Below are 13,647 nucleotides of genomic sequence, written 5' to 3' on the forward strand. Positions count from 1 at the left end.
CACCGCATTCATTGCAGGGTACCCGTACACAGCGCCAACCGTAACACGCCATGCAGTGGCACAATAATGAATGAATGAATGAATGAATTTATTTAGAAGGGAGAGGTCGAACGAAATGGCGAAGTTTACACAGTTAGTCGCTGTAATGGTGTAAATAAAGATAACCAGTCGAAGTGAATTTTAAGGAACCAAAAATGCGAAAAATTAAACAAATTATAAAAAACAAACCCGTAGAATGAAAGCTATTCTTCTTGTACACTCCAACCACAAAACAAAGTCAAAAATAAAACAGCCCCGAAACGAACAACATAAGCCCGAACAAAAATAGTAAGAACGGACCAACCGCGTAACATCATCTTGCATTTGCACGAAAGTGCATAATTGCTGGAGTTGACTCATTTACCGTTTCATCTGCACGAAACAAACATACTTGGCGAAGTCAAGGCACTTAATTGCTATAACAGTGTAAGTGTACATCACTGGTGAAAAGACAACAAGGGGAAATTATAAAAGAACAAAATAACCCAATGTGTTTGGCTACTCCTAGAAAAATCTGGCTATAGGTGGTATTCATTGAAGAGTATTTTCTTCGCTTGGCAACACTGGAAACGGCCACGGACATGGCCGATGCGCCACGGACCTGGTGCGGCTTGTGCGCTTGCGCTCGCACGCCGAAAAAGAAAAAAACTCCCCCCCCCTCCCCGGAGGGGATCGTGAGGAAATGCGAATGCATTGGGTGAACCGATGAGTGCGCTGCGGCAAGCAGTCACGGAGAGAGGCGCGCGCTCCACTGCATTTATATATATATTTTCCGAGCGCAGCGAGCGGAGAGAGGGTACGCGGAGAGGAGAGAGAGACCCGCGCAACACGCCCGCCCCGCGCGCGAGCTTTCTCCGCCGAGCTCCGCGATGCGAGCGCCCTCACACGCCCGAGCGCGCTCCTCCTCTCCACTCACTCTCCGCTACTCCGCCCGAGCTCCGCGATGCGAGCGCCCTCACACGCCGAGCGCGCTCCTCCTCTCCCCTTGCCCTCCGCTACTCCCGCCCGAGCTACCACGCGCTCCGGTTGCTAGGCGCACGCCGGCCAACGCTCGACAACCCCCGACTAAGAAATGCATTCGCATTTAAAAGAATCACTGGCGTGCGTCGTATGCTCCGTTTCAACCCGATTCTCAACGGTGGTGTCAACAGAGAGTTATTGATCGCACTCGCATTGGACTCGACGCATTACTTTGCGTTCGGTGGGGTAGAGTTTGGAACGTCCAACACAAATCACGTGCTAAGCACGGACAAGTACCGCCTTCCCGCGGAGCCAGACGTAACCAGTAACGGCGCACTCACATGGTTGCCTGCACGCAGAGCCTCGGCAGTGAATACAAGCTATAAGCAACTCACAATAAAGACAAGCGGCTTAATACAGCTTATACAATACAAGACAATTATGTGGATTTCTCCGCTTTTTATTTCAGCGCCGCCAAAAATTCCAAAGGCGAGGTATATACATACGCTGACTTCACTGAATTCATCGCTAAGCGCCTGTTTTTTCCTCATGGCCAGTAGGCCAATATAGAGGGCCATGGCTGTGATTAGGCTGCACCTATTTGTTAGGCAACGTCGTTCCGAGGCAGACATTTTATTTCGCCAAACTGTGCAATGAGAATATGAGTAGGTTAGCTAACAAACAGGGTAGCTAACAACTAATATGACCCCAAAAATTATCTTCCCCTCTTCCAGGTTTCAGTTTCTGTACATATTTCAATCCCATCGGTCCTTCCTTTGACTCCAGAGCACACCATCTAGAGCCCCCAGATTTACCAGTGATAAAACAAGCAAGATGAATGCGATTATACGGTCCGCGATTGACGCACGCAACTCGTAAAGACTGCAAATGGGTCGTACTGTGTGTAGCTCCTGAATTCATGAGCGCGCAGCGCGAGAGTGCACACGATCAGGATAATAGAAGCGGCGACTACAGTAAAAGCGTGTTACGATGACCGATGTACAACTTATTATGACAATGCATAGCTCCCAAAGGGCCCAAACCGGTTCAAGAAGCGTTCAATTTGCTCACATGATACCAGAAAAAATAGCCTTCGGTGAGGAAGCAAATGCCTTTGCCGAACCAGAGGAATGCGATCACGTACGGCGCGCAGCGAGCGATCCAGATTCCGCGCTCGTAAACAAAGATAGCCAGGGGCAGGAAATGGGTCCCCGTGACCAGCACAGCACCCCACGGGTTCTTGAAGCCATTGCGAAAGATTTCGCGGATCCAGGGCGGGTGGTGGCGGGCGTCTTTTTTCCAGTCAGTTCCCGACTCGCGGTAGTTGCACAGGAAGCCCAGCCACTCGATGGACGAAATGAACCCTCCGAAGCGTGGCCACACCAGGCTCCAGAGCATGGCCCGGGCGCCGAGGTCGATGCTGACGTCCAGGAGCGTGCCGAAGGCCGACGCCTGGCCCAGAAGTCGCGCCGTCCAGCCGTCTACGCCATCAAGCAGAATGGAGATGAAGAAGAGAAGGGCGAACTGGCGGTCATCGTCAACCACGAGCCATGCGTACGCCACGATGGACATTCGCAGGTATCCGATCAGATTTGGGACGTACAAGAATACGTGCACCATGACGGATGATCATTGGACTGCTTCCGTTGCAGGGAAGGGGAAAATGTCCGAGAGGCACGTTGGGTGTCACCCTGTAAATAAACGTTGGAGAGAACATAATAGAGGCCATATTTCACAGCAAAAACAAACAATCGAACAAAAGGAACATTGATAAGACGACCTGGGATAAGAACTGAGTAGGTGCTAGGAATCCACAGGTAACAAAAAACGATGAATTGTTTGGAGGTGCAAATAAACTAAATTTTCAATAGAAAGTAAAACGTAGCTTAATTATTCAAGGGACAGGAAACGTATTATAACCACCTCGTTCGTAAATCTATCCTTAGTTTTTGATTACTTGGTAAGAAGGGTTTTAAAAAGAGGTCCTTCACCCCGTGTGTTTTGTGGGGTGGAAATCATGCAATAGTGCCATCCCGAGGAAATAGCTACCATGAGTGATCGTCTATATGTAGCGCTTCAAGATGTACAAGGTAACACTAGAACTAGTTAATTACTGCGCATCTTCCTTAATCCCGAGTTGCATAGCATGTCAAGATGTGAGCAACAGGTTTCACCAATACACAGTAGTCAAACTACTACATAAGTTTAATCTTGATGATATTATCCGCACAAGGGAAGTTATGGTCAGTGACCAAGCGCGATAAAGGGATAAATTTGGTTTTAGTTTATGTTCATTTAAGCTAGTGTTATGCGCATTTTTTTCGTTACCGCACTCAAGGTGTTTAATTTTGTTCCAAAAGAGTGGCGCGAAATGAAAGTGGTTTTCAAACTTAAAATAAGCGCTTGGAGAGTACCCACTTGGAGAGTACCCACGTACTCGCTTGGAGAGTACCCACGTTTGTAAAATTTTGCATTTCTACAGAGCATTTTGCTTCAAAACAATGGTTACGGTACTTTTCCGCAAATTTGCATAAAGGCACTTAAGCTGGACGAGGAACAAGCAATGGAGATAGCTTTTAAACAGGGATTAAAACTGCTACCCCTATAGAAACTTACGAGCGCAGATACGCTGCAAAATAGCGGCTATTTGCTAACAAATTCAACGTACGCTTCGTATATAAAAATAGAGGGGGACAAAATGTAGCAGAAAGAAATTTCCACAGCGGAAACATCTCTTCAATGAAGTTTCTGCAAACGGTAACGTTGGTACCCCATGTCCAAGGAATTGGTAAATCGGATATGTTATATCCATATGTTGCTGCACCGAACAAGAGCGGCTGTATTGTTGAGGTCAGAACTTATGTTTCGCCTTCGCAGTGTTGGCTTGTGCTAAACCAGCTTGGAACAAAACGTCTGCTTTATCAACACGTGAAGGTTTTTTTCCTGAGAGAAACTGAAGGGTGATTACAAAATTTGCATCTGATGATGCAGTAAAGGTTTATATTTCAGTGCCCAAAGGCTATTCAACGCCTAGGAATTGTGCAATATTTAAGGGTATAGCCGGCTCTTGCTCACGAGTGCGTTCGTATTCTCCGTTGTGGGTTAAATACACGGTCGCACTTCAGTTCTATAATGCTGACCCGTGATCTTCTGCTGTTCGGTGCATCTGTGTACAACGCGTACGGTATCGAGCGCACAGTAAAAAGTGCAAGCTTGCTGCCTGATGTGTAGTACTATTAAGCGAAATAAGAATTAAGCAAGCTCCAGTTACGTTTTTGTCGAGTCGCTTGAGACAGTGATAACTAGAGGACGGATTTTTATGCAACAAAAAGCGCGTTTAAGGCATCTAAAATAGGCAGGCCAAACAACGTTTTCAGAATCCAACGTCGCAAATATAGGCACAATACATTTTTACACGAATGCAAATAATTTCAAACGAGGAGGTGCGCCGCCTGCACCTACGACGTGAAAACCAAAAATGCTAGTGTTTATGATGGCACAAAGGCGCCAACAGTTGAACATAGCAGTTTAATTCTCCCATAAAACTACTGAACTAATGACGATCCATTCTGGCAATTAAACAAACGCCCTGCTTATTCATGCTCACCTGCCACTTTCACTTGCTCGAGCGTCACATATAGTGAAAAAGGCATAAAAATATTACTTGAAAGCTGGGAATACTGAATTAAAGAGCACTACTCTGTGTCTGCCTGACGCGAATAAATTACGACACGACAAAAGCAGACACAATTAATAAACGCAAGAGAGCGAAAGATTCCTTATAATTTAACATGTTCTTACATGAGGACTGCTACGTACAGCTGTGTCAATTTTGTCATTGATATTAGCCGCATTGTACAAGCACAAGGTCCGAAAACTGCCGCGTACACTTCCACGGAATTGAAAACATTTTTCTAAACTAGTTTTGTAGCCAAACAAACTTTTGAATGAAAAGTGTATTTAAGAGCTCGTCAGCAGCATGAATTTGAAGGCGTTGGGCGAATTTGAAGGTGAATATGAAGCTTTCGCCGTTGGCTGTTCAAATAGAAGTGATGTGCAAAAAAGCGTATTCAATGCTGACTCGTTGCGTTGAAAATTAAATTGGATTAGATTATGCTTCCAGAAACAAAAATGCGACAGCACCTGTTCGAAGAAATTTGTTTGGAGAGTACGCGAAATGTAGTCAGGAGTCACTGTGGAAATTGTGGAAGCAATAGCATACTACCTCATCTCTAGGATTTTTGCTCACACCGTTTCTCATGACTGAGGATAAGCGTCCCATTTCACGGCTCCTAGCGGTTGTTTTTCGGGAGTTGACTGAAGAAGAGGGCTAGGTTGAACCCCATAGAAATAACAAGAGTCAATGTTGCCCAGTAACATGAACAACGATGTCCAACAGCACTGTAAAGCAATACTTGAGGCTAAATAGCATTCCTGTAGTCGTCAATTTCGGAAAATAGGCATTTATAAGCATGTAGGCACAAACGCCAAAATCAGCATTTTTAGGCACTCTAAGATACATAAAAGCCTTTCTTAACCTCTAATTCATGCTCATATATCAAAATAGTGCGACAGGAGTGCAAGCAACGAAACAGGCATTTGCCTAAAATCCGGTCTCTAGGGTTACCCATCGAAGAAGCTGCATGTTTGCAAACCTGGAAGGATACGAAGCCTGGAAGAATAATTCGGTATCGGTGAGCAGTTTCAGTGTATCGGTGAGCAGTTTCAGTTTTCAGCAATCGAGTTGCATTTTGGGTGGTGGAAACCTTATTCAGGTGTTTGTGAGTGTGCGTGTGCGTGCGTGCGTGCGTGCGTGCGTGTGTGTGTGTGTGTGTGTGTGTGTGTGTGTGTGTGTGTGTGTGTGTGTGTGTGTGTGTGTGTGTGTGTGTGTGTGTGTGTGCGGGTGTGCGTACATGTTGCGTGTACGTACGTGCGTAGGTGTTTGTGGGTGGGCTTAGATTACACGTGTAGCACGCAAAATCAAATACGAGCTGCTCATGTCTGGTAAAACGCAGCACCAAGCCAAGCTCTGTATCCATATTTCTTGCGAACAGTGCACCTACCACAAAGAAAGTACAAAACGTATGATAAATTTCCTGTCAGCTTCACAGAAATCCACGCATTTACAAATCCTCCCTGTGGGTACGCAACATCTTTCATTGTGACATCCCTACCATGAATAATGTACAAATTTCTTATTTGTATTACGGGAAACAATCGATATGACCATGAAAGTCAGCATTTATGTACGATTTCCCTGTTGTAAAGTGCGAAACGACAAGCTCTCTGTCTAGTCCACTTATAACAATACCCAAGTGCCAAGGAAATTTCATTGTTGTAACCGATAATTTTTATAAGCGGGTTGCGAAATAAAGACGGAACAGAGCTCAAAACAATTTATTCGCATGCCAGCAAGGTGGTATTACTACTAATTTGCGGAAAAGAAGCCATAGTCGGTCACCTTTGTTTGCCGCGTGTGAAGCTAGCGAAAATCGTTTCCGAGAGCATCTATAGGTGCTTCACCTAGCTGAAGTAAATGTACATGGCGGAAACAAAGTCCCCGAGGGACTGTGTCACACCTTGGGCCTCCTACGAAGACACTACCTGAGTAGGCTGCGCAACCGCGTCATTAGAGTCGTCACTGTTGCACTTTTGGTGCACAATATCACCGGATTCAATAATTATATCCGATATCGTGGCACTGGAGCATTGTAATAAGTGGTTTATTTTACCGTAGAAAGAATACAAAAGTTGACGGTGCCATAGCTGTTCATCGTTGTATCCGATATATTGTTATAAACGGTATCGTTATAAGTGGACTCGAATGTAGTGTCATTTTATTGAAAGTCGAGGCTACCGGGATGCAAAGTCACGAGTGCTTAGAGCCTTACAAAAGTTTTCACTTAAAATGAAGAAACCTACCTTTGAGCCCTGTGGAAAATTACCTTCTCTCCTGCAGAAAGGGAAGAAAAAAAGATACTGAACTCGGGCCCCACTGAAAACGCCCTATCCTAAATGTGCACCAAGTCTTCAGTATTCGCTCGTTAGATGGCACGCATTCAGTTATTTGACTCTCAGTTTCTGGGCGCATTCAAGACACCCTGATTTCCCCCATGCTCGGCGAAGAAAGGAGAAAAAAGTTACCAAGAAGCGAAAAATGCCAGACGGTGAAGTTCAAACACAGCCTAGCTGTCGGTGAAAAGCGCCGCTCCGAGATGATGGATGCGCGCTAGCTGGCCAGTGCGGTGATTGAAAGCAAAGCTGGGAATACAGCATGAGAAAAGAATCTAGGACAGAGGCGGCTTTTTATCTTTGAGCCACAAGGACACAATAGACGAAAATCCTGATTTTCTTCCTCGTCAGTCCTCATAATTGTTCCTGCCCTGACCCCTGTTGCGGTGTAGGCAAATGATGTTCTTCCTTTAGGTCTCTGGTCTATGGTTGACGCTTGGTAAGACATACGAGTTAGTGGTGAGTAAAAACACTAGGGGATTTCTGGCTGGCATTTAGTCTATGCAAGGTACACAACACTTGGATTGGACACTTACGGTGCAGTCTGTGAAACTCATTTGCACCGTATACCTAGGCACCCCTTCTATTCCCCCCCCCCCTTTTTCTGTTTTAAAGTTCGGTGTCTTTTTCAGCACAATTTATGTCCTTCGCCGAATGGCACGCGAGTCTTCATGTGTTTGGACACCTGACCCACTAATTACCTGCCGAGAGTATGAGAGAGATGCATATGAATAATGGTTCGACTACATAGTATTTTCGGAAACATTGCTTTCCCTGGCCGAAGTTCTCTTTCTTTCTTCATTGAGGCATAAGTCCGGGAAGGGGAATTTTCGATTTTTGTGGGTACCGACCGAACTTTAAATGACTTATAAAACCCAGAAATTGTTCACCTTCAGAAAGACTGTCTTGCCATGCGAGCGCCTGTATTCATATTTATGGCATTATCTTGATATCTTATGGTCCATACTGCCTCGCTTTTCCTGCAACACCTGTTCGTGGTACCATCACGCCAATAATCATTGTCCACCGGCATGGGCGTCACGCAGGAAATCTTGCGCCACCTATCGGCCGTTGTAACTTCCGTCAAAGCAAGGAACTAATTGTCCTAATTGCGGCTGTTGTGTTCGCCGGCGTAATGTGTGTAAGCCGAGCTACTTGACGTCCAGAGAAATTAAAAATAATAAAAAATCTGGGTGTGTACTATAACAGAGTCGGTTTTAGGTGAGACCCAAAGTGTCTCCTGGTGGCCCATACTGTCCCTGATGCTTGGACACAAATATGAATGCAAGTCAAACACATTTTGCTTAAAAAAATCTCAGTTGAAAACTATAGAGTGTGGTCAGGTGACGGTAATTTGAAGTTTGGCGTCGGCTGTAACCACTACGCTGTACAGCAGATGGTGCAGATAGTACATTGGGCAGATGTTGCATCTACAGTTTTACGACGGCGATAGCGTGCTCGCTAATCAACGCGTTAACCATTTTCCCTTTATTTTTTTAGACATCGTCTAAGACTGAGTCGAAACTTCAGATCAGACAAAGGAAAGCAGAATTTAAATGCCTGCGTATTTAAGACGCGGTAGCCCAGGCCGCGAGATAGAAATTGAGTTTAAGAAAAGAGACAAATAGCGCGGTATTACCAAAAGCGAAATGAGTTAGTCAGCCGCCTCCCGAGCACTAGTTCAACTGCGATTCCAGGAGGATCCATTTGATGCGGAATGTAGTTTGTGAAAAGACTTATCTATGAAGCATGTACATATCGCCCGTGTCATCGACGGCAACACCTACGCTTGCTACAGTGTAGAACGATATACGAATAGAAGAAAGCGTCTAGCCATATATGATAAAAAACTTGCCCATAACAGCCACGCCCTTATCAGTGCATGCCCACTTCAACCAGCGCGAAAAGCTGCACGTGCCCTCAAATTTCTAAAAGCTAGGGGCGACGAGATGGTTCGGCAACCACAGGGAAGTATAGAAAAACAGAAGGAAGCGGCTTGCAATGTACAATAAATGCGCAGTACAAATTTGTTAATTCGAACTTTTAATAATCGAATTGATTGGAACTTCGAACTGCAAGATTTATCCGGTCCAAGCTCCATAGGTATCTTTGTATGAATAACAAACTTGCTAATTCGAACTGACTCAGGTTCTCCACGGACAATTCGAACTGCGCGCCAAAGCACCGGTGGCTTGGCTTGGTGACTGGAAGACGGCTAGAAAAACGCGATCGCTGCTTTCACATGAGTATAAACGTCGCCCCCAGAAAGGAGAGAATTACGGAGGGGAAAAGCAAAAATCTGGTACCATTTTTCTTTCCTAGCTCCATCAGTGAAACCGAACTGGCGCAAAGGCCAGAGGGCAGCGGCGGCTCTCTTATCACCGTCCTACCTGACGTCCGGTACTACAGATCTTGTCAGTTTTGCAAATATTGGGGTGTATAGCTGTTCTCTCTAAGCGACAGATGGCGCGAGAAGCACTTAAGTCACAGCATAAAATTGTGGTGATGCCCTAACACTTCTCATTGGGAATGTAGTGCTGTTCTTCACTTTCGTTAGGTTGGGATCTCAGTAATTTAAACTTAAACTGCTTCTTCTCGCAATTCAATTTCACGAACTTTTACTGTACTGCCCAACCGCTACATCCGCGCAGCATTCGTGGTCAGATTTGTCCAGTAGACGGTGAATAGTACATTATCCACAAGTGGCCCCAATTCATTACTCACGGTCACATTACGGCTTCGGAGACCCATATAACGCACTATGAGAGGAGGTCCGCGATACAACCTTTTTTTGTGTCTGGGGTAGCCAACTTTGAACGACTATTTAAGCCGTACGAGCTCATTTGCAAATGGTAGACGTACTGGTCAAATATTTCGTAGGTGTTGACCCCTTCAGAAAAAGGTGCAATTAATGACTCCATTTGTGAAGCTTAACTGTAAAGCTTTGTTCTCATCCGCTGTTGGACAGACAGACAGACAGACAGACAGACAGACAGACAGACAGACAGACAGACAGACAGACAGACAGACAGACAGACAGACAGACAGACAGACAGACAGACAGACAGACAGACAGACAAAATTTTCGCATTTAGGGAGCCCAAGAAAGACTATCATCTTTGAAAAAAATCAGGCTATTAACACGTTTGTTTTGTTTCAGATCAAGGAATGGGGGTTGGAGTGGTCATGATTGCCTTCCTTGCGCTCTCGAGCACGCTGTGGACTGAGTCCTCTGGAATCCCACGAGCTTTCAATCGCCGAGTGCCGTCACCTGTGCGCCCTTTTCAAAGGCCTCGCTTTAACTTCGGCCCCGCGTACGGCTCTTACGCTACGGGTTCCGGATACGGTCCGGGTACTGGTTACGGTGTAGGAGGCATCCGCGGCCACCCGGCGTTGCTTGGTGTCGGCTACCCTGCCGGCGGATATGGTTACGCCAGCGGCCTGAACTACAACGCGTACGGCCTCCCTGGCGTCGGACCAAGCAACAACGTCTTCCAGTCCGCCAATGTTTTCCCGCCCCCAGGCAGCAACCCGAGGTTTGACTTTACCCAGAGAACCATCGGTGGCTTCGCAAACCTGGATGATCCGTGAGTGCACACAAAGTTCGGGGAATAAGCTTCGAACTATTGTTGGGGGCTGGCTACTTGGATATTCGACGGAAATCGCTTGAAATCGTGGAGCTCGGGTGAAGAACACGAGCAGACGCAGTATGCAGGCGCCTTGTGCGTTCGGGCCTTGTTCACGACTGTAACCACATCTTTTGTGTGTTTTTTAAATGAGTAGACTTATAGACGGGGCAAAATTTATTCTGTTGAGTGCCTGCCCACACAGAGCCACAGTGTACATGTGCACTTTTACAGTTAACAAAACTTGTTGCTGAGCTAGTTGGTACATAGTTCAAACAAAGTTAAAAACGTGGCGCAAACTAGACGGGACAAGAGAGACAAGGCGCCTGTATCTGTGTTTCTTGTCTCTCTTGTCCCGTCTAGTTTGCGCCACGTTTTTAACTTTGTTTGCACTTTTACAGATCTGTACTCGTATGATCACTTTCACAAGTTTTTCTTCAAATTGAAACACATATGTACTAATCTCTTAAAAACAATTAAAAACTAATTCAGCTGCGCCTTGTCCTTTCTTCGCATACCACCTGCTGGAGTTGGTTTGCTTATGGATAAGCTTTTTAGTATTTTTAAGTTCCTGATTCGGTGTCACTGGCATCGTTTTTGACAGCACTCGGCCGTGAACTGCACTCACTATATTGTTCATCCGTTTAGGTTCGTTTTTTCTTGCTTAGAGATATTTAGAACTATGGTGAAGTCTAGACGGCACTGTCATTAGAGGGAAATGTTAACGTAGATATAGGTGCGTGAGGATTAAGTGACAACACTAACGACGAAAAAGGGCTGACACAAGATTCCACGCATGAAAGAATCCTTCTATAGACTGGCTTAATACTTAAAGCAAGCCCTGTCTTGTGCCTGTAGTGCCTGTTCTTTGCAATATCAGTCAATTGTTCAGTCAGATGTTCGGCTCAGTATTTGCTAGCGGAGCTAGAACAAACGTCGTAAAAGTAAGGAAACACATCATGACTACTCTGCAATTTGATTTCGTCAGACGTTGGCCTGTTCCACTTCCGCCCCCCTCACCCATGTCCCCCCGAAACGTGATGCCAAAGCAAAAAGAAAACGTGCTGAATGCTTGTTGGTTGAAGTACTTCCCACTTCGTCTTTGCAGAACGAGACGATTCGGCGTGAACTTCAACACACTGAGAGTGGGCCGCTGAAAGGCTACCTGCGTGCTCACGGATCACCAAGCGAAGCCCGGCCCCTCTCGGTAAACAGCGTTCGCTGCCTGGTTCAACAATGCCTGCGTCGTGTCGACCCGTTCACGCGGGAAGAAAATAGTAAAGAAGAAAAAAAGGAAATAGGTGACAGGTGCGCATTCGTATACACTAGTCACGCACATGCAAAATGGTTTCCGGAGAATGAGTTTCTAAACTAATAAAAAATAAACCGTCGTGTTAAGCGTGCTTTTGCTGTCAGCGGTGCTTTTGCACAACATAGCGCTCTCACTTCCGGCTAACATTTTTCGAGGTGTTGCTCTGAATTCAGCATACGTGACCTAATATTGGTCACGAGCACACATACATGCACACGCCTTCAGCCCTCATGTAGCAAGTAAGACAGGCTGCCAGGGTGCTGTCGTCAACACATTCAAACTTTATCTCTATCTCCCGCTTTCAGACAAACATAAGGCTCAGTTGCAAATCGTTATTTTGTACATGGTCAAATGCCTCACGCACTGTACTGTGTAACAAGTGGATCACTGCATATAAGCCTTTTTTTCCGTGTTGTGAGTATCGTGGGCCCGTAATTGTGATGGAAGCACCGTGTACTGCGACATTGCTCTACCATGCCAACTCAAAATAATCATCTCGGAACCAAAGAGGTTCTGAAGTTATCTATGGTGAGGTGCTGGACTATTATCCGTTTAAAGAAATACATCATCGCTTAAACAAGTGCAACGGAAAAGACATTTCAACCGATTTTCCCAAGGCAGAACAAACTAGCAAGCAAACAAGCAAGCGAGAGCGCAAACAAAGAATAAAATAAAACAAAAAATAGCCGTCTTCCGGTCCGCTTTGGTGTCAACCTTTTCAACCGTTACACAAGTTTCGGTAGCACAAAATATTCGTGACAGAATGCCGCAAAAAAAAACCCAACATGATAACAATGTGAAGAAATTCACAGAATTTTCTCCTAATGCGTAAATCTGATTGAAGGAAAGCTGCACGGCTTAACTTTTTCCGCCTCTTACACTTTTCCAGATCATGATTGATTACGTAACAAAGGACCAGATTACGTAACAAAGACTACGTAACAAAGGATCAGATTACGTAACAAAGGACACAACCAGGGCTTCAAGTCATTAACATAGTCCCAGCATAACACCTATATTTGCACGTACTAACATTTACGACAATTCGTTTTTGCCGAGAACAGTTTCTGATTGGAATGCTCTGCCCCATGATTCTCCCCTGCTCGACATACCGAGGTGAAATTGTGTAACTTTTACTTGTCGCTAAGTCCGCTTCATTGCCTGTTTTATTGTCCCTTGCTTTTCACGAGTTTGAAGTGTAATATGAATTTCGTACTGCAGTGAATTCATTCTGCATGTATACAGAAGAAGTTTGAACTGTATCGCCCTCTCCTGCATGGACGATACTTGGCCCGCAGTATGTGATGAATAAATAAAATAGATAAAAATAAATCTTCTTACGCCACTTGTCTTCATTCTGAATTGTTTATGGCTAGATTTGGCTATGAACAACCAAATAAATTGGGTGTTTTTTTTTGTTACAGCGTTCTTTCGTTTGTTTTAGGCAACGATGCGCACTCTCTGTCAAAATTTTCTAGGCCAAACTTAATCCTACTGGACCACAAATAATTCAAAGAGCAAGCTTTATCTTTAAACGGGAAAAATTATTTTAGGGCAGTAAGAAAAAAGGAGCTTTCTCTAGCTTTCCCGCATAAAAAGGTTTAGCCTCGCTCGAAAAGTAAGCTTGTACAGTGATTTTTTTTGCGGCCTGCGCACTTTGGGCTTTGCCTAGAAAATTTAGACAAAGACTGTACATGT

General features: G+C 45.1%; 2 protein-coding genes across 2 annotated transcripts; one reads left to right on the forward strand and one right to left on the reverse strand.

The window, feature by feature from the left end:
• Nucleotides 1-758: 758 nt before the first annotated feature.
• LOC144173406 (uncharacterized) lies at nt 759-2,675 on the reverse strand. The gene has a single exon (XM_077701850.1). It carries the CDS (start codon nt 2,617-2,619, stop codon nt 2,047-2,049), a length of 573 nt encoding a protein of 190 aa, XP_077557976.1. The 5' UTR covers nt 2,620-2,675; the 3' UTR covers nt 759-2,046.
• Nucleotides 2,676-9,979: 7,304 nt separating this feature from the next.
• Nucleotides 9,980-13,156, forward strand: LOC144173407 (uncharacterized). Its single transcript, XM_077701851.1, has 2 exons — nt 9,980-10,598; nt 11,746-13,156. Exons 1-2 carry the CDS (start codon nt 10,180-10,182, stop codon nt 11,792-11,794), a joined length of 468 nt encoding a protein of 155 aa, XP_077557977.1. The 5' UTR covers nt 9,980-10,179; the 3' UTR covers nt 11,795-13,156.
• The last annotated feature ends 491 nt before the right edge of the window (nt 13,157-13,647 follow it).

Source organism: Haemaphysalis longicornis, unplaced genomic scaffold, assembly GCF_048455015.1.
Source record: "Haemaphysalis longicornis isolate Haplotype H1 unplaced genomic scaffold, Haemaphysalis longicornis Haplotype H1 scaffold_3, whole genome shotgun sequence".
NCBI lineage: Eukaryota > Metazoa > Arthropoda > Arachnida > Ixodida > Ixodidae > Haemaphysalis > Haemaphysalis longicornis.

Excerpts from the sequence above, each read along its gene's own strand:
- LOC144173406 (XM_077701850.1), bottom strand. The coding sequence starts at position 2,619 with ATGGTGCACGTATTCTTGTACGTCCCAAATCTGATCGGATACCTGCGA.
- LOC144173407 (XM_077701851.1), top strand. The coding sequence starts at position 10,180 with ATGGGGGTTGGAGTGGTCATGATTGCCTTCCTTGCGCTCTCGAGCACG. Across the intron at positions 10,599-11,745 it reads TTCGCAAACCTGGATGATCC|AACGAGACGATTCGGCGTGA; the intron begins GTGAGTGCACAC and ends TCGTCTTTGCAG.